The sequence below is a fragment of the Amorphotheca resinae genome (genome assembly GCF_003019875.1).
Source record: "Amorphotheca resinae ATCC 22711 unplaced genomic scaffold M430scaffold_5, whole genome shotgun sequence".
NCBI classification, from domain to species: Eukaryota; Fungi; Ascomycota; class Leotiomycetes; order Helotiales; family Amorphothecaceae; genus Amorphotheca; species Amorphotheca resinae.
This window is the reverse complement of record NW_020194475.1, coordinates 1,542,377-1,568,175: the sequence shown is the minus strand read 5'-3', so window position 1 is coordinate 1,568,175 and position 25,799 is coordinate 1,542,377. Positions and strand designations below refer to the sequence as shown.

The 25,799-nt window shown below is 47.9% G+C and overlaps 14 protein-coding genes across 14 annotated transcripts; 8 read left to right on the top strand and 6 right to left on the bottom strand.

Moving 5' to 3' along the window:
- Nucleotides 1-69: 69 nt before the first annotated feature.
- On the top strand, nt 70-1,097 carry M430DRAFT_120410 (hypothetical protein). The gene is made up of 6 exons (XM_024861776.1): nt 70-165; nt 218-385; nt 434-513; nt 604-627; nt 683-832; nt 881-1,097. Exons 1-6 carry the CDS (start codon nt 93-95, stop codon nt 1,025-1,027), a joined length of 642 nt encoding a protein of 213 aa, XP_024721809.1. The 5' UTR covers nt 70-92; the 3' UTR covers nt 1,028-1,097.
- A 308-nt stretch (nt 1,098-1,405) lies between these two features.
- M430DRAFT_101356 (hypothetical protein) lies at nt 1,406-2,128 on the bottom strand (the record flags this gene model as incomplete). The annotated part of the gene is made up of 2 exons (XM_024860699.1): nt 1,406-1,811; nt 1,869-2,128. The coding sequence occupies 2 exons, from the start codon at nt 2,126-2,128 to the stop codon at nt 1,406-1,408; spliced, it is 666 nt and encodes a 221-aa protein (XP_024721808.1).
- A 369-nt stretch (nt 2,129-2,497) lies between these two features.
- Nucleotides 2,498-5,662, bottom strand: M430DRAFT_18688 (hypothetical protein; the record flags this gene model as incomplete). The annotated part of the gene is made up of 4 exons (XM_024863925.1): nt 2,498-3,473; nt 3,533-4,235; nt 4,281-5,468; nt 5,530-5,662. The coding sequence occupies 4 exons, from the start codon at nt 5,660-5,662 to the stop codon at nt 2,498-2,500; spliced, it is 3,000 nt and encodes a 999-aa protein (XP_024721807.1).
- Nucleotides 5,663-5,935: 273 nt separating this feature from the next.
- Nucleotides 5,936-7,046, top strand: M430DRAFT_139129 (hypothetical protein). Its single transcript, XM_024862591.1, has 2 exons — nt 5,936-6,231; nt 6,282-7,046. Exons 1-2 carry the CDS (start codon nt 6,000-6,002, stop codon nt 6,827-6,829), a joined length of 780 nt encoding a protein of 259 aa, XP_024721806.1. The 5' UTR covers nt 5,936-5,999; the 3' UTR covers nt 6,830-7,046.
- A 481-nt stretch (nt 7,047-7,527) lies between these two features.
- Nucleotides 7,528-8,046, top strand: M430DRAFT_34790 (hypothetical protein). The gene is made up of 3 exons (XM_024866612.1): nt 7,528-7,662; nt 7,712-7,789; nt 7,840-8,046. The coding sequence occupies exons 1-3, from the start codon at nt 7,567-7,569 to the stop codon at nt 7,909-7,911; spliced, it is 246 nt and encodes an 81-aa protein (XP_024721805.1). The 5' UTR covers nt 7,528-7,566; the 3' UTR covers nt 7,912-8,046.
- A 147-nt stretch (nt 8,047-8,193) lies between these two features.
- On the bottom strand, nt 8,194-10,575 carry M430DRAFT_120398 (hypothetical protein). The gene is made up of 2 exons (XM_024861775.1): nt 9,283-10,575; nt 8,194-9,235 (listed from the first exon to the last, which is right to left on the bottom strand). The coding sequence occupies exons 1-2, from the start codon at nt 10,510-10,512 to the stop codon at nt 8,375-8,377; spliced, it is 2,091 nt and encodes a 696-aa protein (XP_024721804.1). The 5' UTR covers nt 10,513-10,575; the 3' UTR covers nt 8,194-8,374.
- A 196-nt stretch (nt 10,576-10,771) lies between these two features.
- On the top strand, nt 10,772-11,209 carry M430DRAFT_101174 (hypothetical protein; the record flags this gene model as incomplete). Its single annotated transcript, XM_024860686.1, has 2 exons — nt 10,772-11,046; nt 11,098-11,209. The coding sequence occupies 2 exons, from the start codon at nt 10,772-10,774 to the stop codon at nt 11,207-11,209; spliced, it is 387 nt and encodes a 128-aa protein (XP_024721803.1).
- Nucleotides 11,210-12,261: 1,052 nt separating this feature from the next.
- M430DRAFT_139119 (hypothetical protein) lies at nt 12,262-13,994 on the top strand. The gene is made up of 4 exons (XM_024862590.1): nt 12,262-12,670; nt 12,719-13,046; nt 13,093-13,290; nt 13,337-13,994. The coding sequence occupies exons 1-4, from the start codon at nt 12,515-12,517 to the stop codon at nt 13,699-13,701; spliced, it is 1,047 nt and encodes a 348-aa protein (XP_024721802.1). The 5' UTR covers nt 12,262-12,514; the 3' UTR covers nt 13,702-13,994.
- Nucleotides 13,995-14,459: 465 nt separating this feature from the next.
- M430DRAFT_50192 (hypothetical protein) lies at nt 14,460-17,504 on the top strand (the record flags this gene model as incomplete). The annotated part of the gene is made up of 6 exons (XM_024868129.1): nt 14,460-14,708; nt 14,759-14,878; nt 14,932-15,192; nt 15,239-16,006; nt 16,079-17,250; nt 17,315-17,504. 6 exons carry the CDS (start codon nt 14,460-14,462, stop codon nt 17,502-17,504), a joined length of 2,760 nt encoding a protein of 919 aa, XP_024721801.1.
- Nucleotides 17,505-18,137: 633 nt separating this feature from the next.
- On the bottom strand, nt 18,138-19,021 carry M430DRAFT_34785 (hypothetical protein). The gene is made up of 3 exons (XM_024866611.1): nt 18,930-19,021; nt 18,513-18,876; nt 18,138-18,464 (listed from the first exon to the last, which is right to left on the bottom strand). Exons 1-3 carry the CDS (start codon nt 18,971-18,973, stop codon nt 18,270-18,272), a joined length of 603 nt encoding a protein of 200 aa, XP_024721800.1. The 5' UTR covers nt 18,974-19,021; the 3' UTR covers nt 18,138-18,269.
- A 194-nt stretch (nt 19,022-19,215) lies between these two features.
- On the top strand, nt 19,216-21,647 carry M430DRAFT_18681 (hypothetical protein; the record flags this gene model as incomplete). Its single annotated transcript, XM_024863923.1, has 3 exons — nt 19,216-19,269; nt 19,334-19,579; nt 19,629-21,647. The coding sequence occupies 3 exons, from the start codon at nt 19,216-19,218 to the stop codon at nt 21,645-21,647; spliced, it is 2,319 nt and encodes a 772-aa protein (XP_024721799.1).
- A 212-nt stretch (nt 21,648-21,859) lies between these two features.
- On the bottom strand, nt 21,860-23,093 carry M430DRAFT_235057 (hypothetical protein). The gene is made up of 4 exons (XM_024864918.1): nt 22,956-23,093; nt 22,324-22,514; nt 22,174-22,268; nt 21,860-22,119 (listed from the first exon to the last, which is right to left on the bottom strand). Exons 1-4 carry the CDS (start codon nt 22,969-22,971, stop codon nt 22,095-22,097), a joined length of 327 nt encoding a protein of 108 aa, XP_024721798.1. The 5' UTR covers nt 22,972-23,093; the 3' UTR covers nt 21,860-22,094.
- A 327-nt stretch (nt 23,094-23,420) lies between these two features.
- On the top strand, nt 23,421-24,238 carry M430DRAFT_100401 (hypothetical protein; the record flags this gene model as incomplete). The annotated part of the gene is made up of 2 exons (XM_024860628.1): nt 23,421-23,771; nt 23,834-24,238. 2 exons carry the CDS (start codon nt 23,421-23,423, stop codon nt 24,236-24,238), a joined length of 756 nt encoding a protein of 251 aa, XP_024721797.1.
- Nucleotides 24,239-24,302: 64 nt separating this feature from the next.
- On the bottom strand, nt 24,303-25,517 carry M430DRAFT_139102 (hypothetical protein; the record flags this gene model as incomplete). Its single annotated transcript, XM_024862589.1, has 2 exons — nt 24,989-25,517; nt 24,303-24,938 (listed from the first exon to the last, which is right to left on the bottom strand). Exons 1-2 carry the CDS (start codon nt 25,484-25,486, stop codon nt 24,306-24,308), a joined length of 1,131 nt encoding a protein of 376 aa, XP_024721796.1. The 5' UTR covers nt 25,487-25,517.
- Nucleotides 25,518-25,799: the final 282 nt, after the last annotated feature.

The window sequence follows — 25,799 nt, the reverse complement described above, 5'->3', positions numbered from 1 at the left end:
CAATGTAGCGGTCAATATCAAAACCTCGGGTCGACTAAAAATGCGCAACCAGTCACGCACACACATTATGGAAATTTTGATGGATTGTCATCATGGTTTATTATTTTACCTCCAACACGGTGTCGCCGGCCGCATTCATTTATGTCGGTAAAGACAAGGTAGAAAGTAGGGAGATTAATCTCGTTGCAACTGTGAAAAGACTGACCGAGCGCCTTAGATGAGGAGCTTATTAAGTTTGGATGGGAAGAAGATGTGTGGTTCCACGTCGACAAGCTTTCTAGTGCCCATATCTATCTTCGGATGAATGAGGGCGACTCCTGGGAGGCTATTCCTGAGCCGCTTTTGGTGGATCTAGGGCAGCTTACAAAAGCGAATTCTATAGAAGGTTGAGAAAAAGACGCAACAATGATGATGTGATACTGAGTTTCCATAGGGAACAAGAAGGACAATGTTACGGTCATTTACACTCCATGGTCGAACCTCAAAAAGGACGGCAGTATGGCTGTAGGGCAGGTCAGTATTCGAGAAAATCCCTGGGCTTGTTCTAACTCTCATTCTTATTAAATCAAGAAGTATTTCTGCTGCTAACTCCATTGATAATAGGTTTCTTTTAAAGATCCCAAAAAGGTGTGTCACATGTCGTTGGCTTCACCGGGGGCTGATGCTAAAGGGGTGAGTTTAGGTTAAGAGAATCCTCGTTCCTCAAAGGGAGAACCCAATTGTCAATCGCCTCAACAAGACAAGGGTAGAAAAGTTCCCGGATCTGTATACGGAGAGAGAGGAGAAATTAAAGGCTATGCGAAAGAGGGATCATGCCGCAAAGTTGGAACGTGTAAGTTTGCTGCTAGGACATCATTCATAGATACTAACTTCACCGCAGAAAAAGGAAGAGGCAAGAATTGCACAGGAAAGGAAAGAGAAGAAATGGCAGAAAGATCACGCGTATGATGAACTTTTCCAAGGGCCTGATCTGGAAGAGGCGAATAATCAGAATAGAGGTGAAGATTGGGAGGATGACTTCATGTAACCTTGTCTAGAAGCATTTCTACCTCCTTTAATTACCTGAGACCGTATTTATCTTTCGAATGCATTCCTAGACCCCTTGAATGGATACTGGACTGACTTTCGTGAGTATTGTAATCATTGTAGCTGCTGGCGAGCTAAGCCTTTGTAAAGAATCTGGTCTTTCGGGTTAGAAAGATATAACCAGCGAGAAAGTGTAGTGATGGGGAGAGACTTGCTATCTTGACTATCTATGCACCTACTACTTTTCCACATGACCTTTGTCCTGATGCGAGCAAAGTGGATTGGTAGAATGCGATGTGAGCAAAGTGACCTTGTAAAATCCCGTCACTTCAGTCTCATGATTACTCTGTTCAGCATCCTTCAAACTGAGGTATCTTGCTCAATGTCCACTACCAAGATGACTCCCCATCTGATTTACCGCAGTTCCCTTAAGAGCATGATCGTTCGGGTTTGCCGCTGCCTCGTATAATATATTTGTGGGCGCTCTACCAAGCTGCATCCAGTCTCCCTTGAATCCCAGGTAGCTGATCCTTGTCACGTCATCCCCGTAATTATCTTCCACAAAGAGCGTGAGGTTCTGAACCTTCCCAAACAGGGCCCTCTTGACCGGTATGTCCTGGACCTCCGAGGTCTGGGATAGTTGGAATTCTTGCGTCGGCGCAAGGTCGCTCGCTACAGAGAAGTCGATATCGTTGCGATTGATGAAGACCTTGAGTGTTTGCGGGGCCGAAGACGAATTCGAGGTTCGTATCAATATCGAGTGAAGCTTAACTTGGCCTGTGAAGCTGTGTGGCACACCAACGTTAGCAAAGCGCAGCGCATATGGAGTAGAATGGACGAACGGAATTCGTATCAGCAATTGCTCATCAACGTCGCTCTCAAGCTCCGGTTGCTCTTCTAAACGGTCTGCCCATGTTTTCTTGACAATCGCTTTGCCTGAGTCTGTCTCAGACTCATTCAGTGTGGTTATGTCGTCGAAGTTGATATGTTGATATAGAGAATACTGCAAGGCCGGAGTTATATCGTCGGAGTGGTCATGGCCATCACCGTGAGAGTGGGAATGACCCGAATGATCATGTTCATCGTGACAGTGGCCAGACATATTTTTATGTGCTGAAGTGTCAATTTAGTACAGTACCGTACATTACCTATTATGTTGTGTTTGCCACTGCAGGCGGGTTGGTACCTTCAATTGCGGGGTTCACGAGATAGGCGGATCGCAAAGGTTAAGTCTCCAGGTACTTCAACGCAAACCTACAATCCGTTTTCTTCACATTACACATGGTGGAAAACAAGAGCTGCAGAGATTGAAATGGTGCTATCTGTAGTTTATTAAGTTAAGAGTCTCCAGCTCTCGGAACTTCAGTCGATCTCCTGCAGATCAACTAGGTGGGCAAGAGTAGGTAGTGTTGGATGACTAGTTATTCAAGTTATTGTAGCTACTAAATACAATGTAAATATTAAAATATTCTCAAAATCCCGCAGCTCTACGATTCGCCCGTTTCTTCTTGACCGTCTGAGCAGATCTACTCCCGAAGACGCCCCTGTCTGGTTGTGTCATTGGAATATCATCAACCGTCTGAGAGCTTGGGGCGGGTTGAGCAAGTACAGGCTGACTACCAAAGGGTGTAGGAGTCGATTCAGCTTTGGCTTGGGAATTGTTGGTCCTTTCTCGGTCCAGGAGCCTCTCGGTTTTTCTGCGACGTCGAGCTTCTTCTTTCCGTCTGCGAAAATCGATATTTTCCCCCTTGTCTCCCATTGCACGCCACGAATATTGAGCAGGATCAGCTCCAGGCGAGGAAGGCCACTGGGCAAGCAATGCAGATTTGCCCAGATCTGGTTGGGATACTATGGAAACAGCATATTGTCGTAATCGTGAGATTATTGGGTCTTCTGTAGGTTCTGGAGTTTCGGTTGACTTGTATGAGTATAAAGATGGGGTCCGGGAAGGTGTAGGTAGACCAAATCCTGCTTCTAGTGAGGCATTCGTGGCCTGGGAAGACATGAAAGGGGGAGAATCTTCGCGCGATTCATCGTCGAGGTTATTCTGCGGGGCCCCATCAATCCCACTACTTATTTGACCAGGTAGCTCTGCTATTTGAGCCGACTTATTGCACAAGGAAGCTGCAATAGAGCTCAAGTACAACTCAACAGCAATTTTACGTGCGACTTTGAATTTCCATCGCCTCGCCAAATTCGGGACCTTTAGGGGTAGACTCGCCATCCAAAGGTCACCAACTTGATCATAGATCTTGAGCAGGTCAGGAAAAAGTGAGTCCTGGGTAATTGGAAAGCCCATGCCAGGACATGATGTCAAGTCGGATAAGATCAAGCTGGAAGGTGCATCAGGATCCTGATCTACTTGGAGAGAGTTTAAAAAGTCGTCCAGTATCGGAGCCGCCCGCTCAAGATCTTCCGAAAAGCTTGAGAAGTTAGAAAGCTCGAAGCTGTCGATATTCCGAATCAGTACGGTACTTAATTGAAAGGCTGGCGCTCTTGAACCTACAATGAGCTCATTGCAAGTGTGTCTCCCTCCATCTTCTGCTTTATGAAATCTGACACATGTTCAACAAGATCGGACACAGTCTCGAATGATTCTGATACACCAATTTCCGCCGGATTGCCAGGACTAGCATCCATAAATACCTGTTGAAAAATCCCACGCCAATTGATTCTGAATCTTAGATCATCTTGCATTTTCTCCTTCCCCGAAAACCGCTGATCAAGCCGTGACATGGCCGCTGGAAGGCGATCGAGTTCTTCGTCATCGACGAGGCTGTCCGGAACGATGAAAGAGTCAACTACGACCTGTCCATCCATTACAGTGCGTCGCCGAAGAGAAATCCTTGCTGTCGGCGCTGTTATAAGGAGTCTCGGAAGAGAGGCATTTCTTGTGGACCCAGTGTATATGGCACAAAGTGTTGTGCTCAGCCCAAGATTTGAGGTTAGAGCCCATACCTGGTAAAATTTGACATCTCGCTCAACGAACTGCCACTCTGGCCCCGGAATCCGGCTGGAATTAGATGTGAGAGGCGCAGGGAAGAAGCAGAGTGTATGTAGCATTTCATCGTTTAGAGCTTGACCGTCCAAGCTCGTGGAGAGGGAGAAGGATCCTCGAGAAGAAGTTGGACTACCAGCATCGTCCGAAGTCAATGAAAATGTGTAGAAGTTAACAAGTAAACTTTTCCCTGAGGATATGAGGACAGAAACTATTATAATCAGCAAAGTTCTACTCTGATTTGTCAAATACCTACTATCCCCATCTTTTAGAGTTGTAAGACTCATTGTTTCATCATTGGCATCACGAAAATGACGGTAAGATAGTATCACTCGAATCCCAGAGCCATGACCATCTTTATCCTCTCCAGATGTAATAACTTCCACCCAGAAAATCCGAGATGTTGTCAACACGTACAAATGACTTGGATTCTTAGGACTGCGCTTAATATCAAGTATCCAATCGGTATTTCTTCTAGCTGGTAGAAGTTCAGGACTCTTTAGACGAGTTGGCGTTGTCCTCACATCAAATACAGCAATATGACGTCTGTTGCAGACAACGATAGTGCTGACATTTGTGGCCCACAGAACACGATGCCAGCCATCTGCATTGTCAGTGCCCTTCAGACGTGAAGGTGGCACATAGTCGTCGTATATCCCTCCACTTTTTCCTGGGACTAGCTCTGCAGTAGAGCGTTTGCGCAGCCGGCCTTCGATGTCCCATATGCTCCAGCGACCTAGGTCATCCACGACAGCGAATTGCCGGGAATAAAATGGATTGAAAGACAAATCAACATGCCGTCTTGATCCACATCTCTCGGCTGTCAAGGCAGTTATAGGGTTGGCACTAAGACGCGAGGGGGGATATTGCTTCGCATATCCACTTGGTATCACAGCTGGGACAGGTTGTCTATGATACGTAGGGCGGAAAATTGTGATGACAGAAGCTTGTCGAACGGCGAGCAAGGTGCTCGATACATTTTGTTCATCAGCGAAGGCAATCTGCTGGATTCTTCCTCCAATTCCAACCCAGTGTCCAAGGTCCGACGATGCTGCATCCATGAGAGAAAGGCTCACTGCGCTTTGCTTTCCCCATCCATAGTTGGCGACCCGAGGTCTAATCAATCGAAGAACATGGCCGGCTTCGCCATTCGCAATTGCAATGATAGGATCTGTTCGATATCTAGGCTGGTGGTCAACATCAACTGCACCTCCAATAGCCAATAATTGCCCAAATACAGGAGGGCGATCTCGTCGAGTGGCAGAGGGAGCCTTAGCAAAAACGGAAGCAATATCATTTGCAGGAAAGGCTTCCGGTCGAGATTTCGCAAGCCATCTCATCTGTGAGCGAGCGGAGTTGGGCGAGTTCTGCTTGCTCGTCGGGACGTTTTGGACTGGCGGGGGAATGCTTTGCTTGAAAGGAACGACTTGTTCAAATATTTGATCTAATAGAATTTTAAGTAAATATTTCTCGAGCAATACGCATGCACACACACAATAACTTACTCTGAGAGGGGTCCAAAGAAAAGGACCACTGCCTTTCGTCAATATCATAGGATGCGTCTCCAAGATAACCATAAGAAAGGTCAGTGGCTCTATGGCCAACCACTCTGCGGTCGGCCGCTTTATGGTCAGCCATCTGGGATTGGTCGAGGTAGTCTTAGTGAGTATCCTTTCCAAATCATGGCGATATATAAGCTATGCCCAATCAATCGGGGTATAAAGCTGTGAGAGTAACTGCGCAAGAGTACCCCCCGTGATGGGCAGCAATGCATCTTCGACGGCGAGGTGAAGAAAGTAAGTATAAGTCGTCAATCTAGCCTCGTTTAGTCATGCCCCACCACGTTTCCTTGACAACGGGAGTCAATGTTTCCTTTCGCGGAACCATCACAAGACACACCACAAGAAACGCCAATCGATGAATTAGATCCCTTCAACTTGCTTTCAACTCCCACCAGATACTGGAACTTGCCATTATGTCTACAGCATTTGAGCCATCGCTTTCGACGAGCACCATGCGCCCTCCGCTTTCCTCTGCCTACGCGCCATCTATGGCGGACTCGCTCCCCAGTATCAATTTCGGATTTGATGAGCTCCGCGATAGGATGGCCAAGTTCACTGTGAAATTCGACAATTTTATAGAGCAAGGACGGAAGCGTGTTTTGGAGGAGAGGAATCAGTTTCGCATGAATGTCGCTGAACTTCAGGGTAAATTCGCAAACATGCCTTGTATTATACTTATACTGACTCGACGCCAGAGGATCAACGAATGAAGAAGAAGGACATCGAGATTCTATCCTTGAAAGCCAGTACGCACCAGCAGACGCTTGCGAAGGAAGCCGCCGAGACGAATGAAATGAAATCAGCCATCGCTTCTTTGACATCGCAACGGGATGCGCACCTAGCGACTCGAGAAGAGCTCAAGAAACAAATTGCGGAAACTCAAAAGCAAATTGACGCACGGCTGGCCGCCCAACGGGCCCATGCTCAGCATATTGACTCCCAGTCGCGTTTCAATATTCCCGAGCTTGACTTTTGGACTTCAACGCTGGGTCTCACAGTTGAAGGAGCCGGACTGAATGACCGATTGAAATTCATCTTCACGCATATCGATGACCGGGACTGGACTAGGGAAGCTTGGTTTGAATTGAACACATCTAGGAGGGATTATGAAATCCCGTATTGCAAACCCAAGCTGGAGAAAGAACAAATCGAACGTATCGTAGACCAGCTGAACGAGACCAGAGACTTGCGGCTCTTGTTGAAGGGCATGAGGGAGCTATTTGTCGAGGCAATGAAGGGATGAACTGAGGCTACTGGGTATGAAGAATCCGTGGCGTTCTAGGTTAGGACAGAGTAATGATGTGTGTCAACGGGACGGCGTTTTGTGCGTATTATACTGTCGCGGACTCGGCGTTTTGATAATCGTTCTCAATCAAAGATAATGTAACTCATTGTCCCTTTAAATAAATCATTCAGTCTAGGTTGTGATAAGCGCAATATCAATCATTATTTGAGTTGGCATATTCGGAAAGCTACCTACCTAGCTTAGGTATCGAACCCTCCACTAGAACAGATTTAACGATGCGGAGATATGCCTCGACCTTCTAGAATCCATTCGGAAATGTTGAACACCTAGCGCACTAGATAAGTTCCCACAGAATCAAGTACGACTCTCCATCATTTTGGTGGGTAGACTGGAGCTCAAATAGATCACGTGGTCATAGAGAACCCCTACATTAAGGTAAGATAACTACCTAGGTACCTTAGCTACCATGTAAGCATGGATTGAGATGCACAGGCATTTATTCCAGAAAACAGCCCAATTACCCTCGAGATGCTACAGACTCTGGAACAAAGAGGTAATTTATGAGAAGACTGACTGAAACATATGATCAAGGGCGCGTTGTCTGGTAGGCAGCGATATAAATGCGGGGCTTGGTGTTGAGAGAACCGAGTTGGGCGACGCGAGAGTCGCGCCCGACCTCAATCGTTTAGCAGACTCGCGACTCAACGCAGGTCTTTACCACCAGCGCCAACAAGATGCCTCCAGAAACCGATTCGAGACAGGATAAACAAGCCAATGCTGCTCAAGCACGGCAAGTTATTGATATCTTCCACGAAATTTCCACCCTCCTGGTTAAACTGCTCTTGCTCGTCCACGTCTATCCTATCTAACATCTTCCAGAACGCAGATCTTGACCGGCAAACTCTGTCTATCTGCATATCCCTGATAGAAAACGGCGTCAATCCGGAGGCACTCGCAGTAAGTCGTCTATGATGCTGGATTTGGACATGTTGCTGATGCTCGTCAAGTCTGTTATCAGAGAGCTCAAGAAGGACGCTGATGAGGCGCGCAGAGAGTCCCAGTCCGGAAGTCATGGATGAGTCTGGAGGCGTACCGTGGTATGAGTGTAACTGCATGTAATTATCGATTTTGGGCGTTAATACCAGGGCAACAGCTATGGCAGCGAAGAAATTACGAAGCTTCTTTTGGCAAAAGTTGGGATACCAAAGCATGCCGGATGTGATTGCAAGGCGTATTGTATAGTGTTCGGACCAGTTCTCGATATGTCACAGTTACGGATTAATGAAGTACATTTATTGATTTTGACTTCCCAAAGGTGAAGACAGTTGAAGTTTGTGGTCTAGAAAATTCATATTGGAATGAGTCCTTACACTATTTTGTGGATACGGCTCAAGCATAACTATGGGTATCCAGCCTCTCCGTATCCACCATCCAAAACTCCCCAATCATACAAGTACAGCCAACTACCATCATTATATTTCGTATGCATGTGTGAAAACGCCGAACCGTGCGCCTGAACCCTCTTCCAAGACCTTGCACGTATCAGCGATGACCGAGTAATTCAAACTCATCCTCATCCTCTCCTTCATCATCACAATCATCTACAGCAGATGCGGAATCGTCCTCGGAATCCTCGTTATCTTCCAGATCCTCTTCAATATTCTCGGCTGAAGTAGAACTTCGAATTTCATCCCTCCCCCAAAAATCAAGTTCATCATCCTCACCTCCCGAGTCATCGGTTTCACCTCCTAAGATGGCCATAGCATTGTCGAAAAATCCCGCGCCGCGAGCTGGAGACACTGATCTTGCCATACGCTGTAAGCTACTAGAAATTTCTGACGAGACTGCTGGAGTAGTCGCGTGCAAGGAGTGCCTCCTGGAGCGTGTTGGCACAGGTGCGAGATGTGTTGAGGACGTGCTTTCTCCTGCTGCTTGGCCAAGGGCAGCTCGACTTTCGGTTTCTCTATTCTCAATGGGAGGGACCGCCACAGCAGGATCGCTCAAAATTGAAAGTTGGACTGTGTTGTACGAATCGCAGATAGCACATTTGAGTCCGAGCCAATGGTATTTAACAGCACTTTTGGCGTAGCAGTCGTTGCAGGAGACCATTGCCTTTGTGTCGCGAAACTGAGGGGGCATTGGCTGATTGTCAATCGCCCTATCCAAATTGCGGAACTGGGTAGCCATATTGACGGTACTCTTACTACATATTGGACATTTGTAAGAGGTCTTCATATGCTCATAATAGCAAGCTTGATGAATGCTATGACCACAAAGCATGAAGACAACAGGACGAGGAGACGTGAACATGTATTCTCCGCAAATCGGGCAATCGCAATCGGAGACTCGTTCTATACATTTATGTGAACGCTCCACGGACATGGACATGCAAACACCACAAGTCTATTTGGTTGGTCAGCTTGATCAAGGTCTCTGAGAAGTAGACTGACCTTGCAATGGAAGAAGTCCTTTCCAAGTCCACGACCCTTCCTACAAATTCCACAATCATTGCAGTGATATATGTTTTTGTTAGGGTCGTTGTCCCATAACTTGCAAACATTGCAATAATACCACGCTGTTCTTTCGCCACATTCAGCACAGAACTCTCCAGCAGGCTGCGCATAACCACAAATCATGCATAGCATATTTTTTGTAGCATGTCGAATGAGAATATGATCTTCAACCTCATCATGACACATTCGACAGGTGTACCATCGGTCACACGTTGAACATTGTAGCTTCACGTTTCGTTTGTAGTGTTGACATCCAAGCACTTGGACTTCTTCCATGGGCTGAATGATCCCGTCTTCGTCGGCCTCTGGGGGATCCAATGGGGCATAAGTACGTTTCAGATCATCTACAGAGAGATGAAACGTGTGTTGTTGATTGGAAGGAGGACCATCGGAACCACCATTGATCTGCCACAGGAAAGAACTTAGAGGTCCAGACGTACTAGGCCGCTCCTGACTGATCATACCCGTAGGTGAGGGGGCTCGTGGTTGGCTTTTGGCATGAAGGGCTTCCTGGGACCCATAGTACCCTTGTGTCATAAGCTCATGCATCATCCGCGCCTTCTGCTCTGCTGGGACCTCCATGGCTTGAATCCGGATGATCTGTTGCCGCAGAGCACTCATCCCATCATCGGCAGGCAATGAATTATTCCTACACCGACTGGCTGGAACAGATTGTGATGATTCCTGCGTCGCACGCCGAGATGGACCTTCTGCAGGACTCATTCTGCTTAATGAGTCGCTCAGACCAAACGATGAATTGTCCGAGACGTCGGTATCAATATGTCCAGGGTCAGACAGTAGAGTGTTTAGAGGCGGTGGTATCAGATTTGAATTTCCCGATGTTGGCCTTGTACCGGGTATTCTGCCAACTTCTGGCCGCTGTGATCCTCCTTCAACTGCTCCATTCTCTTCCCCATGTGATGAGGGCGACAGTGCACCAGGTATGTTCTCACCGGTATCCCCAACTACCTCATCACCTGTCATTTCCAGTCCATTCAAATTCTCAATTCCCTCGGTTGCACCATCAACAGCGGTTTCATGGCTATTATCGGGTAGGGCTTCTTGGTTTGACAATGAGTCGAGGTCTCCAGCTGTGTTGGAGCGAGAGAATCGGCGGGCTTGTCGTAAAACTGGGTTGATAAGGAAGTCAGATACGAGGTGGCTCATTTGGTGAACAGAAACCTCATTATTTGCGAAACATTAGTGGTTTGTCGTGATAGTGGGATGTGAGTGATTGAAATTCGTACACCTGTGAAGAGACGGTCGCAGGTATGACGCCCAACCCGGCCCGTTCTTAAAATAGCTCCTGCACGTGCTTCCATTTCGTTTTCCCTCTTCGCTTTCTCCTTCTCTTCAACACTTTGTCTACCAATCAATCCAACTTCTCAACTTTAGTCTATAGGAGATCATTACAGCTGCTATGCCGATGTCAAATCCAACCCCTCAGGAAGTGGTGCATGCCTACCGACACCTGTACCGAGGGCTCCTTCATGCGGTACAATTCTCTATGCCAGCAAGATTTACAGCAAGAGACCAATTGAGAGACGCCTTCCGCAAAGAGGATCCGTCGACTTTCAACAAGGACAAGATAGCCAGGACGGTGGAATTTCTCAAGTTAGCCGCTCAAGAAACAGGGCTTGAGCATCGGCTTGTCAAGAATCTCCTGCGCACGAATTATGAGCGACGAAGGGCGTATCTTTTGTAAGATCTGTCAAATCGGACTATCCAAACGACTAGCTAACTTTTCTGCAGGGCAAAGAAAGATAGGAAGCCAGCTCAAATTAAGATACGGAAGACTTCCATGATCCACTACGATATGACATTGGCCATGCTCAATGATAGTATGGGTCTCTGCTTGCGATGAATGGATATGTTGGAGATATGTCAAATCGTTATCATGGTTCCACGGATACTTCGATGCACTGGATCAATATGCTCCCCGTTGGACCCCGGATTGGCGTCCAAGGCCATCAACAACTGAAACAACATATTCCAATGTCACGATAGCCCCGTCAATCGAGGAGGCCTTTGACTGGCTTTGTCCTTTCCACACGGTGGCATTTTTTCTAAAACCCGGAAGATGGTGCTAATTGAACGATCGACTAAGGCGAACAGAGGTTGGGATCCGTATGATGAGGAAGGAAGTCCATAGAAGGTCAAGGCATCTACTTGGGTGAATGTGTCCAGGGAGGAATATCCTGTATGGAGGTGTGAGTTCATGAGGGGTCGAGGGGAAGAAAGTTAGAAACTGTATCTTCCGACTGCGCCTGTCAACATTATCAGTCAAGATCATATAGCTACATGCACTTTAGGCTGTACGGAAATCCGAGCTGGATGTGCCTTGCCTGTGAATACGTGTGTAATAGGCAATAATGAGAATTCACAAAGAACTGGTTTAGCTAGGATTCCTAGGAACTCCGCAATCTTCTCAATGTTCTTTATCTCAAGGTAAGTATAGTAAATAGAAAATAGAGTAGCAAGGTCTTTCAACACGGACTAGACATCTACGGTAATGCCTGTTGCTTCAGATAAGATAAAGAGGAGATCCACTTTCTGTATGTTTGATTTACAGATATAAAGGTAAAGACTTTATCGTGTTGTTTGTCTGTTTGTTTTTGTTTCGGATGATGTCGGTGGTACTCTTGTGTCAGAACCTTGTCTGTCGGATCCTTGTTTATGAAGAGGGGTATGAGGCGGTTATCCTCTAGTAGTAGATTTAGCCCGGAAGCTGCGTAGATTTAGCTCCCCCACCTATCTAGGTATATTGTTCTACGGAGTAAAGCAGCCACCAAAGGGAAATGCATGTCATGTCTGAAAGGGCCTTATACGTACCTCTTGATATCTCACGACCCCACGTACTTCGCTCAATCCTTTGCTAACACTTTGCCAATTCATCTCAGTTAGTTTTTGGCCGCTCGATCGTGGTGGCTTGACTTCCGCGGCTTGCCCCCCGCAGATTGTCATTCCTCCGGCTTGGCTCTCCTGCGGCTTGTCCTTCGTGCGGCTTGATCTTCTGGCGGCTTGGGTCGCTGAGTCGCCATATTCTGTCCGACTCTTAATCCGACAGAAGACTTCATGGACTATCCTTGGTCTTCCACCTTATCGCGACCGCGTTGAGGACAGTTGGTCGCGAAAGACCATTGTCCGCCGCGATCCGAACAGTTCCACAATGCCTCCTAAGTCTGGTCAGCATAATGGGATCCAACAGGACGAATCTCCCGAGGATCCTCAGTCAGATCGAGGAGGAGAGCGGAAGAGATTCGTCAAGAGATACAGGACTGAGGTTGCCGCGTCGATCGGTAGTATTTTGTCTACCTTCACGGCTGTAAGTACGGGCCAGACTTCGATCTAAACAGCTACTAACTATTACGAGTTCCCGCTGGATTCTGTGAAGACTCGCATGCAGACATATCAGTACAAAAGCTTCGCCGAATGTGTCCGTTATACCTACCAAACCGAGGGATATCGAGGTTTCTTTCGCGGTGTCACTGCACCATTGGCAAGCGTTACTATAGTCCGAACAATCTCCTTCTCGGTCTACCAGAAATCGAAATACATATATTCCGCTTGGTTTAAACGAAACTTCGGAATTGATCCTCTTGTCCATGTCAATACTCCTGGGACCTACCCTACGTTCTCGACAATTGCATGTTTCGGTGCCGCAGGAGCAACTGCAGGATCCTTCATAACACTTGTAGCATGTAAGGTGTCTTGGACTAGGCATAGGGCTAGCTAACCAGACCAAAGGTCCGTTCGAGTTGACCAAGCTCAGTGCCCAGGTTTCGGTCCTGATGGCAGACCCTAACAACTCGAGCTTGTCCGAGCCTACTATCTCTCGGGCTGTTGCGTCCAGCTACCAAAACAAGGGCACTTTCAAAACTGCAAAGAACATTGTCAAGCATCGTGGTCTCATGGGATTGTATTCTGGCTTTTCCCTTCATCTTCGTAAGTGCTCCCCCGAGATATTACGCCAATGCCTAACATATAACAGTCCGAGATACGTTGGGAACAGGTATTTACTTCATGACGTACGAAAGCAGCAAACAGCTGTTGACAACATCCCGAGGCAGTCAGTCTCCTACACACCCTTTCGCTGTAGCTGTCGCAGGTGGGCTATGCGGAGTTGCGAGCTGGGCACTGATTTACCCGATTGACTCCGCAAAGAGCATTTACCAGAGGAACTGCCTCGCGTCATACAAAGGAGTAAAGGCCAAAAAGGCTCCGAAGATTGAGTTTTTCAATAAAACAATGTACCGGGGTTTGGGGGTTTCTATGGGACGTTCATGTGTTGTCAACTCCATGTTCTTCTCCGCTTTCGAATCCATCAAGAAGCAAATAAATGCTTTGGAGGATTGACAAAGCGAGGACATTGCAAACTTTGGAGCCTGAGTCGTCCAGAAGCCCTAGGAAGGCGTGTGTATGTAGTAACATCCAAAGCGAGGTTGAGCGTGGTATCGCCGAATATCAGATGCTCGGAAAGCTACGGTGTTGCGGCGCCATAGCTTACCCACTTGAAATGCAGTGGTGCGAGATTCGACCTATGACTTACCTAGTCTCAGTGGGATCTCGACTGCAATGAAATAACATCATGAATCATGAATTGAGGAAATCATAGTGTTGGCTCTGGTTTGAGCCTTGTGACAGGCGCCACCATTATATGTGCTGTCATTCCTGGTCCCTATTTTCGATTCCGTTTGACTGTACAAATATTAAGGACCTACCTATTCATGTGTTCTATTAGGAAGTGATCTAAATGGAGTAAAAGCAGCTTCTTGAATTTTCGCAGAATTACATATTGCTGTACCCAATAAGCTGCCACAGTAGGTACCGGAGCAGTTGATAATTGATCACGTGACCTCACTGCTATGAGCCAGCAACAGGAGGGCGCTAAAATCCAAGGCTTATTACAGAGCATGTAGTATGTACCCGCCTAACGTCCTTCGAACACTCTCATTCCATCACAACTGATCATCTCCCACCAGGCACACCTCTAACGCAAATATCACCAAGCAATACAGCTGGTGCATATTTAGAAGTCTTGATATCCTTTTTCAACTGTTGCATACCGGCTAACAAGCAGGCACCCCGATCCGGAAATGGTAAGGTGAGTGATCATGAAGATGGTGAAAAAGAAAAAGAATGCTGCGCGGCGATCTGCTCGTGAAGAGCACAAACTTGCCAAAAATGCAAAGAAGGAGCACCGAAAGCGGGACAGAAAAACATACACAGCAGACATGTGGGCTGTACCACCCCCATCGCACCTTGTTGCAAGATTGGAGGTTCCAAAGCACAAATCCAAGTATCACTCCTACTTTGAGTTTGCGGAAAACACCGAGAAGAAGAAGAAAAAGCTGGAGTTTAAGGTAGGATGCTTCCATCGGCATTGTGCTACCCAACTAAATCTCCATGGCAGGTTACAGATGATTCGAATCCACCACCAGGTTTCAAATTTGTTCCCATTGGAGATCCAACCTTGACAAGTGCATGCAAAGAACTTTCTAGAGAGAGGGATGCTATGATATTCATTGTTTCTGTATGTATGCTCTGTCATGAAACAGGATTATCGTTAATCTTCGACAACCTCAGGGATCGAAAGAAGAAAATTCCAAGATATCCGAACACATATATCGAACTGGATATCATTTTCGAGAGAGCATCGTCGACGAAGCCCGAGAAATGGTCGGGGAGACCACTGTTTCTATAACGGCAGACGGGTCCAGAAAAGCAGAACCTATTCCGGAATCACAGGAAGAGATAAACAAGCAGGCCGATGGTGCAATCCGAGATCTATTCCCCAGAATACCCAATACCGACCGGCAGATGATCATTGAACATGCTTTTAAGAAGGTAGGTGCTACGGGGCATTTGACGTCCATATTTCTAATGCATGTAGGGCGCAATGTTCCACGGTGAACCAACAGTTGGCCTGCAGCCGGGCATACCTTTGTCTCGTCGAGTCCAGCTTGCTGTTCTGGCCCACATTCGACACACTCATACAAGATACGATCAACTTCTCAAAGAGACAACATGGATGAACGCACGAAAAGCTGTTGAGCCGGTGTGCTTAGATGTCCTGGTTAAATGGCGTGGCGATGAAGAAACCGGACGGGATCAAATGGATGAGATTCTTCGCGAAGTCGTCATCATTACAGATACAGAAGAATCGGAAGAGAGTTCCGATGATGATGACAGTTCTGGAGAGGAAGGCGAAATCACTTCTTCGAGCTCCGCAAGCCTTTCCCAACCAAATTCACGCACCCAAAACCGATGCGCTCCGATGTCCATTCCAGTGGCAGAACCCGGGGCGCTTGGCCAACTTAACCAAAATTCGGATATAGAAACGACGGCTCCAGTCGCTGTGTCATCACAGAACCATTCCAAGCGTAACGTTAAAGCTCAGAGAGACAAGAGGGCACAGCGCGGCTTCAAACGCTATCAGGCAGCTTGGGAGCAAGCTGTTAGTAGACGCGAAGCTCAAGGAAATACCCCTGCAGACACGCCTTACGAAGATCTGACAAGTAGAAAGCGTCAGCAAGGTGTGGTTTCACCCATCCAAGAACCAAACCAGTATATCGTGAAACCTACTACAAACCCCCAAGGGACAGCCTACGGTGCTCCGGAGCAACGACGATACCCCGATTCAATACACGCTAGAAGACCAGTAAGTCAGAAATGCAGCTTTCCTAGCCATTCAATGCCATGGCGCGTCTATTGGCAGCACTGATGAAGACAGGAACCTTCCTACTCACAACAAAGACTAGCACCCCAACTATTTGTGGACAGAAATGAGGTAATGGTTAGACCCCAGGCTGAGCGTTCTGCATACTTTCAAGATGCTCCACCACGCATTGGCACTTCCTCATATCAGTCTAGGGAGCAGAGACTGCCATTGATGGTGAGAGGGACCCCGCCAAGTCAAGGCCTACAAGACTTGCTTGTGCCCTCAATTGAAACAGGCTCAAGCGATGCACTGGTTGAATCACCTCGCCCAGAGCTGCGGCGTGAGATATATCGTGGTTTTGATCAAGATTCATATCCGAGGCGCGCGGTTGAACGCCGAAGGCAGTCACCAGCAGGACACCAAGTTATCGTGATCAATGATAATAGTCCGCAGGCCAAGCGTCGTCGTGTGATTGAAGAAGATGACTTCGGTCACTTTAGACCTGTACCATTGCATAATGAGAGGGTTTATAGCATAGCCCCTCATGCTGATTCTCATTTAATGCCCGCGTCGTCTCTTCAGCCCAGAAATTTTCATACTCAAAATCCGAGAACACCATGCCAATCAAGTCAAGATTTGTTGAGGGACACGCAACAGTCGTTGACAGGCCCTTCTGGAGAACGAATCCCTGTTTACGATGCGCCTGTAGAGTCTGGTTATCTTGCAACAACGCCTAGCCATTTCAGAAGAACAGAAATTGGTGTTGGTTCTGGATATCAATGGGAAGTACCTCACACCAGGGGTGAGATGGATTTCCCTAGACATCTTCCTGATAACGTCAATGAGAACTTGTATCTTCGTCAACCAGTCGCTGAAGAATTCAGGATGGTTGATCGCGGTCAAGCCGTTCGACTGAAAGAGCCCGACTTCGGTCCCATGAATCAGGGTCAGAGATCCTCGTCATCAAGTGTTCCTGTTCCATACAGAGTTTCTCGTTCTTATGAAATGAACCCTGATCCCGTATATCCAGACCAGGCTTTCATTCATACTTTCTCTCAATCTCGACATGACCCTCCCTTGCCGAAAGCAAGAGATGGGACCAACCTCCCCCCTGAAAGATCTCATCAGAATTTTGTTAGTCAGGACAATATTCCTCAGCGGTTTGAGGACCAGTCAGCTAGGTCATTTACAACAGTTCGCCCTGCTCAAGCGAGGTCTCCAGTACAATACGTGGAAAGACCCATGTAAGTGCAGGTATTTTTCGATGAATCAGGTAGGATTTGCTGACGTAGGCAACCTCAACAATAGGTACTACAGGGAAGACATTCGCGAGCCTGCGTTGCATGAGCAGGGCCAAACACAGAATTTGGGACGCCGTTATATTGTCGAAAGGCCGCCAGCAACTATGAGAGAGCGTCCACCACCGCCCGAATCTGGTGGCGATTCCCCAATATATGTTCGGACGGTCCCCAGACACCAAGTCATTGCTCTTGAATAGAAAGATCGAAAGACGACTCACAGCAACTGTGGACGGGACGAGTCCAGTAACCTTTAGACCGAGCCAAGCGTCATAGAGTACACTCTTCGGCCATGAATAGCCGCAAACTCCTCGTATGTATGCAAGCAATGAGGCTTTTATATCGATACGATTCAGTCAACAATTTCTTGTGTGGGGCATTGTCATCGAGTCTCTTCCGTGGGAAAACGTTATGCATGAGCATGGAGTTGGAGGAAATCTGTACTGATGAAGGCCACGCTGTACTATGACAGTCTATGTTCCCCTTGTGGAGAAAGGTATTTGGGTGTTAAGCGTCGATGATATCCCAAACAGGGCCATCGTCAGGCTCTTGTAACAATAACACTATGGGGGGGTTTGTTTCAGTGGCGAGCCACGTCTGTATAATAGCGCATATGGGTTGGATGAAATATGAATAGTGTACGAATTTGGTACGCCACCATGTAATCTTAGATGCGCAAAACATGTATCTACTGTATTTGACAGGTGCCGGAAATTTTTGCAAAATCCGCAACTGGGAGTGTAATCAAAAAGGCTACATGTGGCAGCACCGACTTTTGATGACTGTTCTTAGATCTCAATATTTATGACGATCATTCAAGCGTTTCATAAGAAGTACACTCAGATTTCTTTATTATTACGCCGTGGCGCATGAGTTAGATCGTAGTATCCGGTTGTAATTCTTGGGTATTCTTTTCTAACCGCTCAAATGGTCATGAACGCCTTGCAATGCAATCTACTCTGTCGCTACGCCAACATAGCGACCTTCTGCTCTTCCTGTTCCCGCTGTCTAGCCTCTGCTCTCTTCTTGCTCAGTAACTCCGACGTTGGTACACTGGGTAACGGGACACCAGTAATTTCCGCTTCCAGAGCGTTGAGTTCGTCCTCTACCTCATCCTCATCCTGATTTGACATCATTCCACCTAGCATATCACTCACCTCCTGTCCAAACATCAGTAGGTATGCTTCCGAGGAGCAAAAGATACTGACCCGCTGGTAAGCAATTGCCTCTGCAGTGTCGCCCATCAACTTCTCCACATGTTCTAGCCCTCCCATTTCTTTATGTATCTCCTGGAGGACATGCGTTCCCTGTTGTAATCCAAAGACAACGTCCTTTTGTACAAGTGCGAATTCGACACTGCTAGTCAACTTTTCCAATTGCTCCAGTTGCGCATCCGTCTTCGCCAGCAAAGACTCTTGATACTTCTTCCTGCGCAATGCTAGCAGGGCTCTTGGCTTATCACCCTTTGCCAGCATCTCCTTCGCTATTGCCCTTTCTCGGTCGGTAAGAACAGTAATGCGCCGTTGGTATTGATGCAGCTTATCGCGTTGATTCTTCATGTCCAGGATAGCTCTAGGTCTTGGGATTAGCAGGTAAGTTGACGTGTAGGTATATACACAACGGACTTATCCTGTGCGGAAATCTTATGAGAACTCGGGGTGTTTCCCATGGTGGTCGCTGGCGTACTTCAGCAGACCATAGAGGCGGCATGTTGTTGTCACGAAGTGCCTTGATGGTCTCGATGTTGTCCCGCACGCGAGCAATGCGTCATGTACCAAGAGACGGCACTTGCCGAGGGTTTTCCGCTTTGGGACACATTTTTTGAGCGAGGCGAGCGCGGGGGATAGCCTCAAATATTTTTTCTTGAATAATATCGGGGTCCGTATTTCTTGGAGATCTTTATGTCGAGACATGATAAGATCCAGTGGTTCGAGGCCAACCCTGACCCAGGGTCTGGATAGGGAGGTAAATACAACACCATCTGAAGCAGGTAATTTCTATGAATGGCTACTGATTTTCATGTCTCTAGATATACGCTGTAGTGCGAAAGCTCGCAGATGAACAAGCTCAACTCGAGGGCGGTGGGAAGCGCCTGACAATTACCACTGTATATGAGAGTATCAAACGTTCGAATTCGAGCCTGAAGCGCAGAAGTAAAAAGCTACTAGAGGACTCGATCGACCGCGTCCTGCGGGTTTTAAAGGAAGAACTAGACGATAGCGATTCAGTCGATGGGGATTTCGACGGCATCGCGGATACAGAGCCTGAGCTAAAGGTATAATGGTCAAATTTCTAGTGAGAGATGTCTTCCTGACATTGTATAGGAGCATAATATCATGAACAAGAGCATCACACGAATGTGGACAAAACCAACTGCATCTACAACCATGACTCTGGTGGAGGGCGACACACCAACTACTGGGACTAACACGCCTGCTCTGCCTATTCAAACTCTGACTGGTGTAGGCGTGGAATCCCCATCGAAGGTAGATCGTCAAGAAAATGGAGAACCCAAGCCGAAACGACGCAAGGCAGAACGCGAGAGTAGGAAGGAGATCGATCGGTCACCACCCACTGATATTTCGCTGGAGAATCTGGGAGGAGTCGACAACGTTATTGAAGAGCTGAACGAGCTTGTAGCGATGCCAATGCTGTATCCAGAAATGTATATACAGACCGGTATACAGCCACCTCGTGGTGTATTACTCCATGGACCGCCTGGTTGTGGAAAGACAATGATAGCCAACGCCTTCGCAGCAGAAATTGGGGTATCTTACATTCCATTATCGGCTCCTTCGTTGGTTGCTGGTATGTCCGGAGAATCGGAAAAGAAGATAAGAGACATCTTCGACGAGGCCAAGCGAATGGCCCCATGCCTTATTTTCATCGATGAGATTGATGTCATCATGGGGAAGCGTGAAAGTGCTCAAAGGGAGATGGAGAAGCGCATTGTAGCACAGATGCTCACATGCATGGATGACATGGCACTCGAGAAGACTGGAGGGAAACCAGTCATCATCATTGCGGCTACAAATCGCCCAGACAGCCTCGACCCAGCACTTCGGAGAGCCGGAAGGTTCAATAAAGAGATTAATCTGGGCGTTCCGAACGAACAAGCACGGGAGAAGATTCTGCGGGCCCTCACCCAGAAGTTGAAGCTACCTGATTATTTCGACTATCGCAGTCTCGCAAAACTCACCCCGGGATTCGTTGGAGCCGATCTCAATGATGTCGTTTCTGTTGCCGGTACAGAAGCAATGAAGCGGATGATGGCTGTTCTTAAACAGCGCAGTGCAATGGCCATGGATATTGACTCTGCCCCCTCGTCGCCTGTCGTTGCACCTCCACTCTTAACTCTTCGGTCCCTTGTTGCTCATGCCGGCGAATCTTTATCTATACCGGAAAATGATCTGTCCATAACTTATACAGATTTCCTGACCGCAGTCCCCAAGGTCCAACCATCAGCCAAGCGCGAGGGTTTTGCAACCATTCCAGACACTACTTGGGCACACATTGGCGCCTTGCATGAAGTCCGCGATCAACTTGAGATGGCAATCGTCGAGCCAATTAAACGACCTGAATCTTTTGCTCGTGTTGGTATCACTGCGCCGACAGGCGTTCTTCTCTGGGGACCACCTGGATGTGGTAAAACACTCCTTGCAAAGGCCGTGGCCAACGAGTCAAAGGCAAACTTTATCTCTATCAAGGGACCAGAATTGTTGAACAAATACGTCGGAGAATCCGAACGCGCGGTCCGTCAAGTTTTCGAGCGGGCTCGTTCTTCCGTGCCGTGTATTCTATTCTTCGATGAACTGGATGCTTTAGTACCAAAAAGGGAAGACTCACTGTCGGAGGCTAGCAGCAAGGTTGTTAATACACTTCTCACTGAGCTTGATGGATTAAGCAATCGGGCGGGAATATATGTGGTTGCTGCCACCAACAGACCAGATATGATCGATCCCGCCATGCTACGACCAGGTCGCCTCGGAACGTCTGTCTACGTAGACCTACCCACTGCCGACGAAAGGGTTGAGATTCTTAAAGCAATCATCAGAAAAGCTCTGCCCGAAGCTTCCCAGGAGGAGATTGAAGTTCTAGAAGAGGTGGCACGGGATCCTAGGGCTGAAGGATACAGCGGAGCGGACTTGGGCAATCTGCATCTAGCTGCGGCCGTTGCGACCCTGAAGAGAGAGGTGAAAGAGGAGATGGAGGTGGCTTCTGGGACTCGATCCGAGGTGTTGCGGGGGATCCAGAAGTGTGATTGGGAGGTTGCGTTGGGGACGGTGAAGGCTAGTGTGAAAGATATAGAGAAGTATAGAAAACTGAAGAAAAGGGGTATGTGACACGGTAGTCAGGTACCTACCTTACTTCCAAATATAGCGGTAGAATACAGAACCAATCCTCCAAATTTCGATTTCTGGGATCATCCTTTCAATATTCATCAACCAACATGTTCCGCGGAATCGGGACTGGCGCGAAACAACCAGTTGGCAGTGAGTCGAGCATTGTATATTCTAGCAGCAATGTGAAGAGTAAGAGGCATACAGAAATAAATGGATTGATTGGTATGACGGTATCACTGTGCGGTAAAACGGGCCGCGGACGTCATCGCGGGTCCATAGGATAATATAGTTTCAGGTACAGTAAGCTGCACAATAGGACTGGGAACTCTATGTCATGGCAAGTTGAAAGAGGAGATCCGATATTGTCGGTCAAATCGCAAACCCAATGCTATCTAACCTAAGTGTACAATGCGTCTATCTATGTATACAATCATCCACGTTCTTCATCTATTTCGTTTCCTCACGGAGGAAGCTGGGAGGAGTTAGCATCGATCACTAGATGGGGTTCTTCAGAAATAAGACGTACGTGATCAGGTCGTTCCGGTCCTTGTCCTTCTTCAATCCACCGAACGCCATCTTGGTGCCGGGAATGTACTTCTTGGGGTTCTCGAGGTATTCGAACTAAGAGAAAATCAGCATCTTGACTCATGTATGGTTCAAGGTTCGCAGCGCGTACCAGAGTGTCCTGGTTCCACTCAATGGCCTTTTGCTTGTTGGCATCGGTGTATGCGTATCCGGGGACAGAGCCAGTCTGGCGTCCGAACAGGCCGTGCAAGTTGGGACCGATCTTGTTTCCCTCACCATCACCGAGAGTGTGGCATTGAGCGCATCGGGTCTTGAAGAGGTTGGCACCCTTCTTAGCGTCACCTGTGTTATAACAAGCGTTAGCTTGAAGCTCTTTTCTATGGTTATGGTTATGAAGACGTAAAGGCTCAAGGCGCATTCGCGGGATAAGATGCAGGTCGCAAGATAGAAACGCGCGTTTCCGATGCTCACATCTGCTACCCTCCAACTACCAGTATGGCAAATATCGTGTCTGGCCAAGGGTTGGCAGCGCTATGGCGTTCGCGCCTCGCAAACTCAAGGCAGTAGACAGTGCCTCCGGCGTCGCGGTGACAACAGGACTCAGAAGGCATCGCGAGATCTATCATAAGGTCCAGGCGCATGCCCGTCATCCACAGTCCGAGCACCGACCTCTGAATAGCAAACCCATGCATTCAATGGCAGATGGAAAAATGTCTTCCGGGTGATGTAACCAACCACCAACCACCTCGTTGGATCTAGGAAGAAAATAGACACATTACATACCTTCGGAGAAACCCATTTTGTCTGGTTTTAGATATTAAGCGAATCGAGGAGGAGATATGAGGAAGTTGAGGGAGAGTGGTGGGAATTAGGGGAGTGTTGTTGATACTTGTTGGAGCTTTTGAAGGGAAAAAGTTTCGGATACGGACGACGTACTTCTTAAAGCTTTGCATAGGGGATGACTTCACGCTAAACAGGCACCAGCCACAGGGCGCCTCCTCGCCTCCCGCCGGTTCTCAGCCAATCAGCCATCGGGAATTCCTCAGCGACTCGGCAAAACCCGGGGAATCCGACGGCGAAGATTGCGAAGGTACGCGAGGTATCTCCTTTTGCCCTGGTGCGCACTTCTGGCCGCCGTAGCTATGGAATTCACCGTTGGCAGGGTAAGGCAGCTTTGCTCTGCTTTTTCGCGCGTGAGCTCCCTCAGCATTCAACCCTTCAGGTCAGATAAGATCAAGACATCGCAATATGTCTCTCACCACCGCGATCCCCCGGTTCCTGCTGCCTCAGAGGGGCCTGATATGGCGGACACGTCTCGCAGCACCGTCTGCCACCCCTCTGAACGTTCGCCATGCCTCGAAGAAAACCCCCGCCAAAAAGCCCTCCAAACCCCTGGTCCTCGAAAAGCCTGCCAAATTCAATCCTCCATCGCATCCAGCAAGGCTACGAAAAGATCCTCCCAGGTATCCTGGGCCCCAATTGTCCCCCGCAGAGCAGGCAATACAGAAGACAAAGAAATACCCAAACATGATGCCTCCTGAGGGGACGTTCCTGCATTGGTTCATAAATAATAGGGCTATACATATGTACATTGCTCTTGTACGGATTTCCCTCCTATGACGCTTGCTATTTCCGCCTTCAGCTCAGCTAACATTAGGCAGGGCACACTCTTCACTCTAGCATCAGTAGTGTTCTTCACGAATTTCCAGCGCACCAATCCTTTTGCCGATATGATGCCTCCTTGGACCCATTTTTTCATACATCCCATAAGCTTTTGGCAAACGTGGATTGAGATCTTACGTCTCAATACGGCACGCATGACTGCGGAAACCCAGGAGAAAAGGACACAGAAGGTGGAGGATGTTCAGAAGAGGGCTGAGTATAGGAAGGCTCATGGACTGGACAAGGATGAAGGCTTTGGGGGTTGGACTGCTAAGACAGATAAGGAGCTTATTGGTCCTGCAATCCCATTAGGAGACGCAACGGGGAAAGAGGGTGAGCCAGCAGAGGAGCAAGTGGCCGGGGGAAAGAAGCCGCCTGTGCGAAAGTGGTTGGGGATCTGGTAATATAAACGCAGAGACTGGGACTCTGATAGAAGACGCCGGGTATCTATGAATTGTATAAAATGTACAACTAGCCCAATTCCACTGTATCTAAACCATCTAAAACCTCTTCGGCTACCCCTCCTGGTTCCAAGACCTTCTGTATCATGGCAGCAATGAGCTTCCGCTTTGCCCCACCTCTTGGAGGCTGCCAAACACCCTCTGCCTCCGTAACCTCGCGCTGGCTCGATGCTTGCTCTATAGTCGCTGCTGCTGTCCCTCCTGTTGCCGTATTCATCGAATTCGGTACTCCAGGATGGGTTAATCTTGATGGGGGATCAATCGTCCTGACAGCCAATAATCTCAAGTCTCTTGCATTTCTATCAGAATCAACCTCCATCCCTCCATCTTCTGCATTAGCTGAAGATCTCTCTCCAATTGAGACAGCCAAAACGGCTTCTGCAACCGCCAGCTCCTCTTTGCTTGGATCAAATATTATATTATCATTCACTGCCATGACAAGAAGCGTAATTGGGGGCCGTGTATATGATTTTTGCCACTCTCGAGGATACAGGAAAACAGATGCATCCCAGTCGTCATCGAATAATGGGTCTTCATCGAGCTCTGACTTCAATCTGGGAAGACGAGTTGAGAGCAGTGCGAGGTGTGTTGTGAGAGAGAGTAGTGGTAAAGGGTACGACAATGGCTGTGAGAGCAGTAAAATCTACGATCAAGTTAGCATGCTTGTTCCAGCCATCTTGAACTATGACCTACATCCAGGTAGAGCTTCCAATGATACCTTCTGTTGATCCATAGTCGGCTCGTGAATTCCCCATCCGCCAATAGAGCCTCGCTGAGCATTGCAGCCAGGAACACAGGCATTGAATCATCATCCCTAAATCCAGGGATCTCAACCGTCAATTCAACCCACTCATTTGAACCTCTTCTTTCTTCGGCTTCCTTTTCCTCTTGTCTCGTTTCCTCATCTTCGTCGTCATCATCCGCGAAGTTCAAATCCTCACCAGCTTGGTAAGTCGTTCTTGATTTTTCCACTTCTGCTTTTATCCCAACAATAGCTTCTGTTCCATCTGCGAAGCAGATACGTGCACTGCCATTTGTGCCTGGTAATATATTCGTCTCAGCAGTCAAAGTTCGAAACTGGGTGCTTGTACGGGCATCAGGGCGGATTGGCGGGGTAAGGGACAGGGAAGTGTGAATATATGAGAGCTCAGCAGGACTCAGGAGCACTTGTTGGGTCGATGGCGGTGCCATTTTGGCTTTCTTGCAAAGGCTTCAACTTGAGATCAAGAATCGCAAGTTAGCTGCGAACGTCTTCAGGTTGTCTTTCAACATTTCTGCGCAAGGCCGGATTTTAGCCGACGAGGCTACACTAGTACGAAACAAGGTTGGCCCAATAGAACAGGAACTCACCAACGAACACAGTACGCAACAAAATCTCGTGCTTGAAGATGCCATGCACTTTTGAAGTTGAAGAATAACTGATCTTGGTACGGCATTACTTGTTCACTGCCTACCAAGGCCGGTTCCATAACGACCATACTCCTTACCTCATCTTGAAGGCTTC

What these genes read in the sequence shown, in the direction of transcription:
- M430DRAFT_120398 (XM_024861775.1), bottom strand. Translation starts at nt 10,512, where the DNA reads ATGAGCCACCTCGTATCTGACTTCCTTATCAACCCAGTTTTACGACAA. An exon ending in AGGACTTCTTCCATTGCAAG is followed by an intron (nt 9,236 to 9,282) that starts GTCAGTCTACTT and finishes CCAACCAAATAG; the next exon opens with ACTTGTGGTGTTTGCATGTC.
- M430DRAFT_235057 (XM_024864918.1), bottom strand. An exon ending in AGTGGAACCAGGACACTCTG is followed by an intron (nt 22,269 to 22,323) that starts GTACGCGCTGCG and finishes ATTTTCTCTTAG; the next exon opens with TTCGAATACCTCGAGAACCC. An exon ending in GACCGGAACGACCTGATCAC is followed by an intron (nt 22,120 to 22,173) that starts GTACGTCTTATT and finishes AACTCCTCCCAG; the next exon opens with CTTCCTCCGTGAGGAAACGA.
- M430DRAFT_139129 (XM_024862591.1), top strand. Translation starts at nt 6,000, where the DNA reads ATGTCTACAGCATTTGAGCCATCGCTTTCGACGAGCACCATGCGCCCT. An exon ending in GAATGTCGCTGAACTTCAGG is followed by an intron (nt 6,232 to 6,281) that starts GTAAATTCGCAA and finishes ACTCGACGCCAG; the next exon opens with AGGATCAACGAATGAAGAAG.
- M430DRAFT_34785 (XM_024866611.1), bottom strand. Translation starts at nt 18,973, where the DNA reads ATGGGAAACACCCCGAGTTCTCATAAGATTTCCGCACAGGATAA. An exon ending in AAGATTTCCGCACAGGATAA is followed by an intron (nt 18,877 to 18,929) that starts GTCCGTTGTGTA and finishes CCCAAGACCTAG; the next exon opens with AGCTATCCTGGACATGAAGA. An exon ending in AGGCAATTGCTTACCAGCGG is followed by an intron (nt 18,465 to 18,512) that starts GTCAGTATCTTT and finishes ATGTTTGGACAG; the next exon opens with GAGGTGAGTGATATGCTAGG.
- M430DRAFT_120410 (XM_024861776.1), top strand. Translation starts at nt 93, where the DNA reads ATGGTTTATTATTTTACCTCCAACACGGTGTCGCCGGCCGCATTCATT. An exon ending in AAAAGCGAATTCTATAGAAG is followed by an intron (nt 386 to 433) that starts GTTGAGAAAAAG and finishes GAGTTTCCATAG; the next exon opens with GGAACAAGAAGGACAATGTT. An exon ending in CTTTTAAAGATCCCAAAAAG is followed by an intron (nt 628 to 682) that starts GTGTGTCACATG and finishes GGGTGAGTTTAG; the next exon opens with GTTAAGAGAATCCTCGTTCC.
- M430DRAFT_34790 (XM_024866612.1), top strand. Translation starts at nt 7,567, where the DNA reads ATGCCTCCAGAAACCGATTCGAGACAGGATAAACAAGCCAATGCTGCT. An exon ending in ACGAAATTTCCACCCTCCTG is followed by an intron (nt 7,663 to 7,711) that starts GTTAAACTGCTC and finishes AACATCTTCCAG; the next exon opens with AACGCAGATCTTGACCGGCA. An exon ending in TCAATCCGGAGGCACTCGCA is followed by an intron (nt 7,790 to 7,839) that starts GTAAGTCGTCTA and finishes ATGCTCGTCAAG; the next exon opens with TCTGTTATCAGAGAGCTCAA.
- M430DRAFT_139119 (XM_024862590.1), top strand. Translation starts at nt 12,515, where the DNA reads ATGCCTCCTAAGTCTGGTCAGCATAATGGGATCCAACAGGACGAATCT. An exon ending in TTTTGTCTACCTTCACGGCT is followed by an intron (nt 12,671 to 12,718) that starts GTAAGTACGGGC and finishes AACTATTACGAG; the next exon opens with TTCCCGCTGGATTCTGTGAA. An exon ending in TGGCTTTTCCCTTCATCTTC is followed by an intron (nt 13,291 to 13,336) that starts GTAAGTGCTCCC and finishes AACATATAACAG; the next exon opens with TCCGAGATACGTTGGGAACA.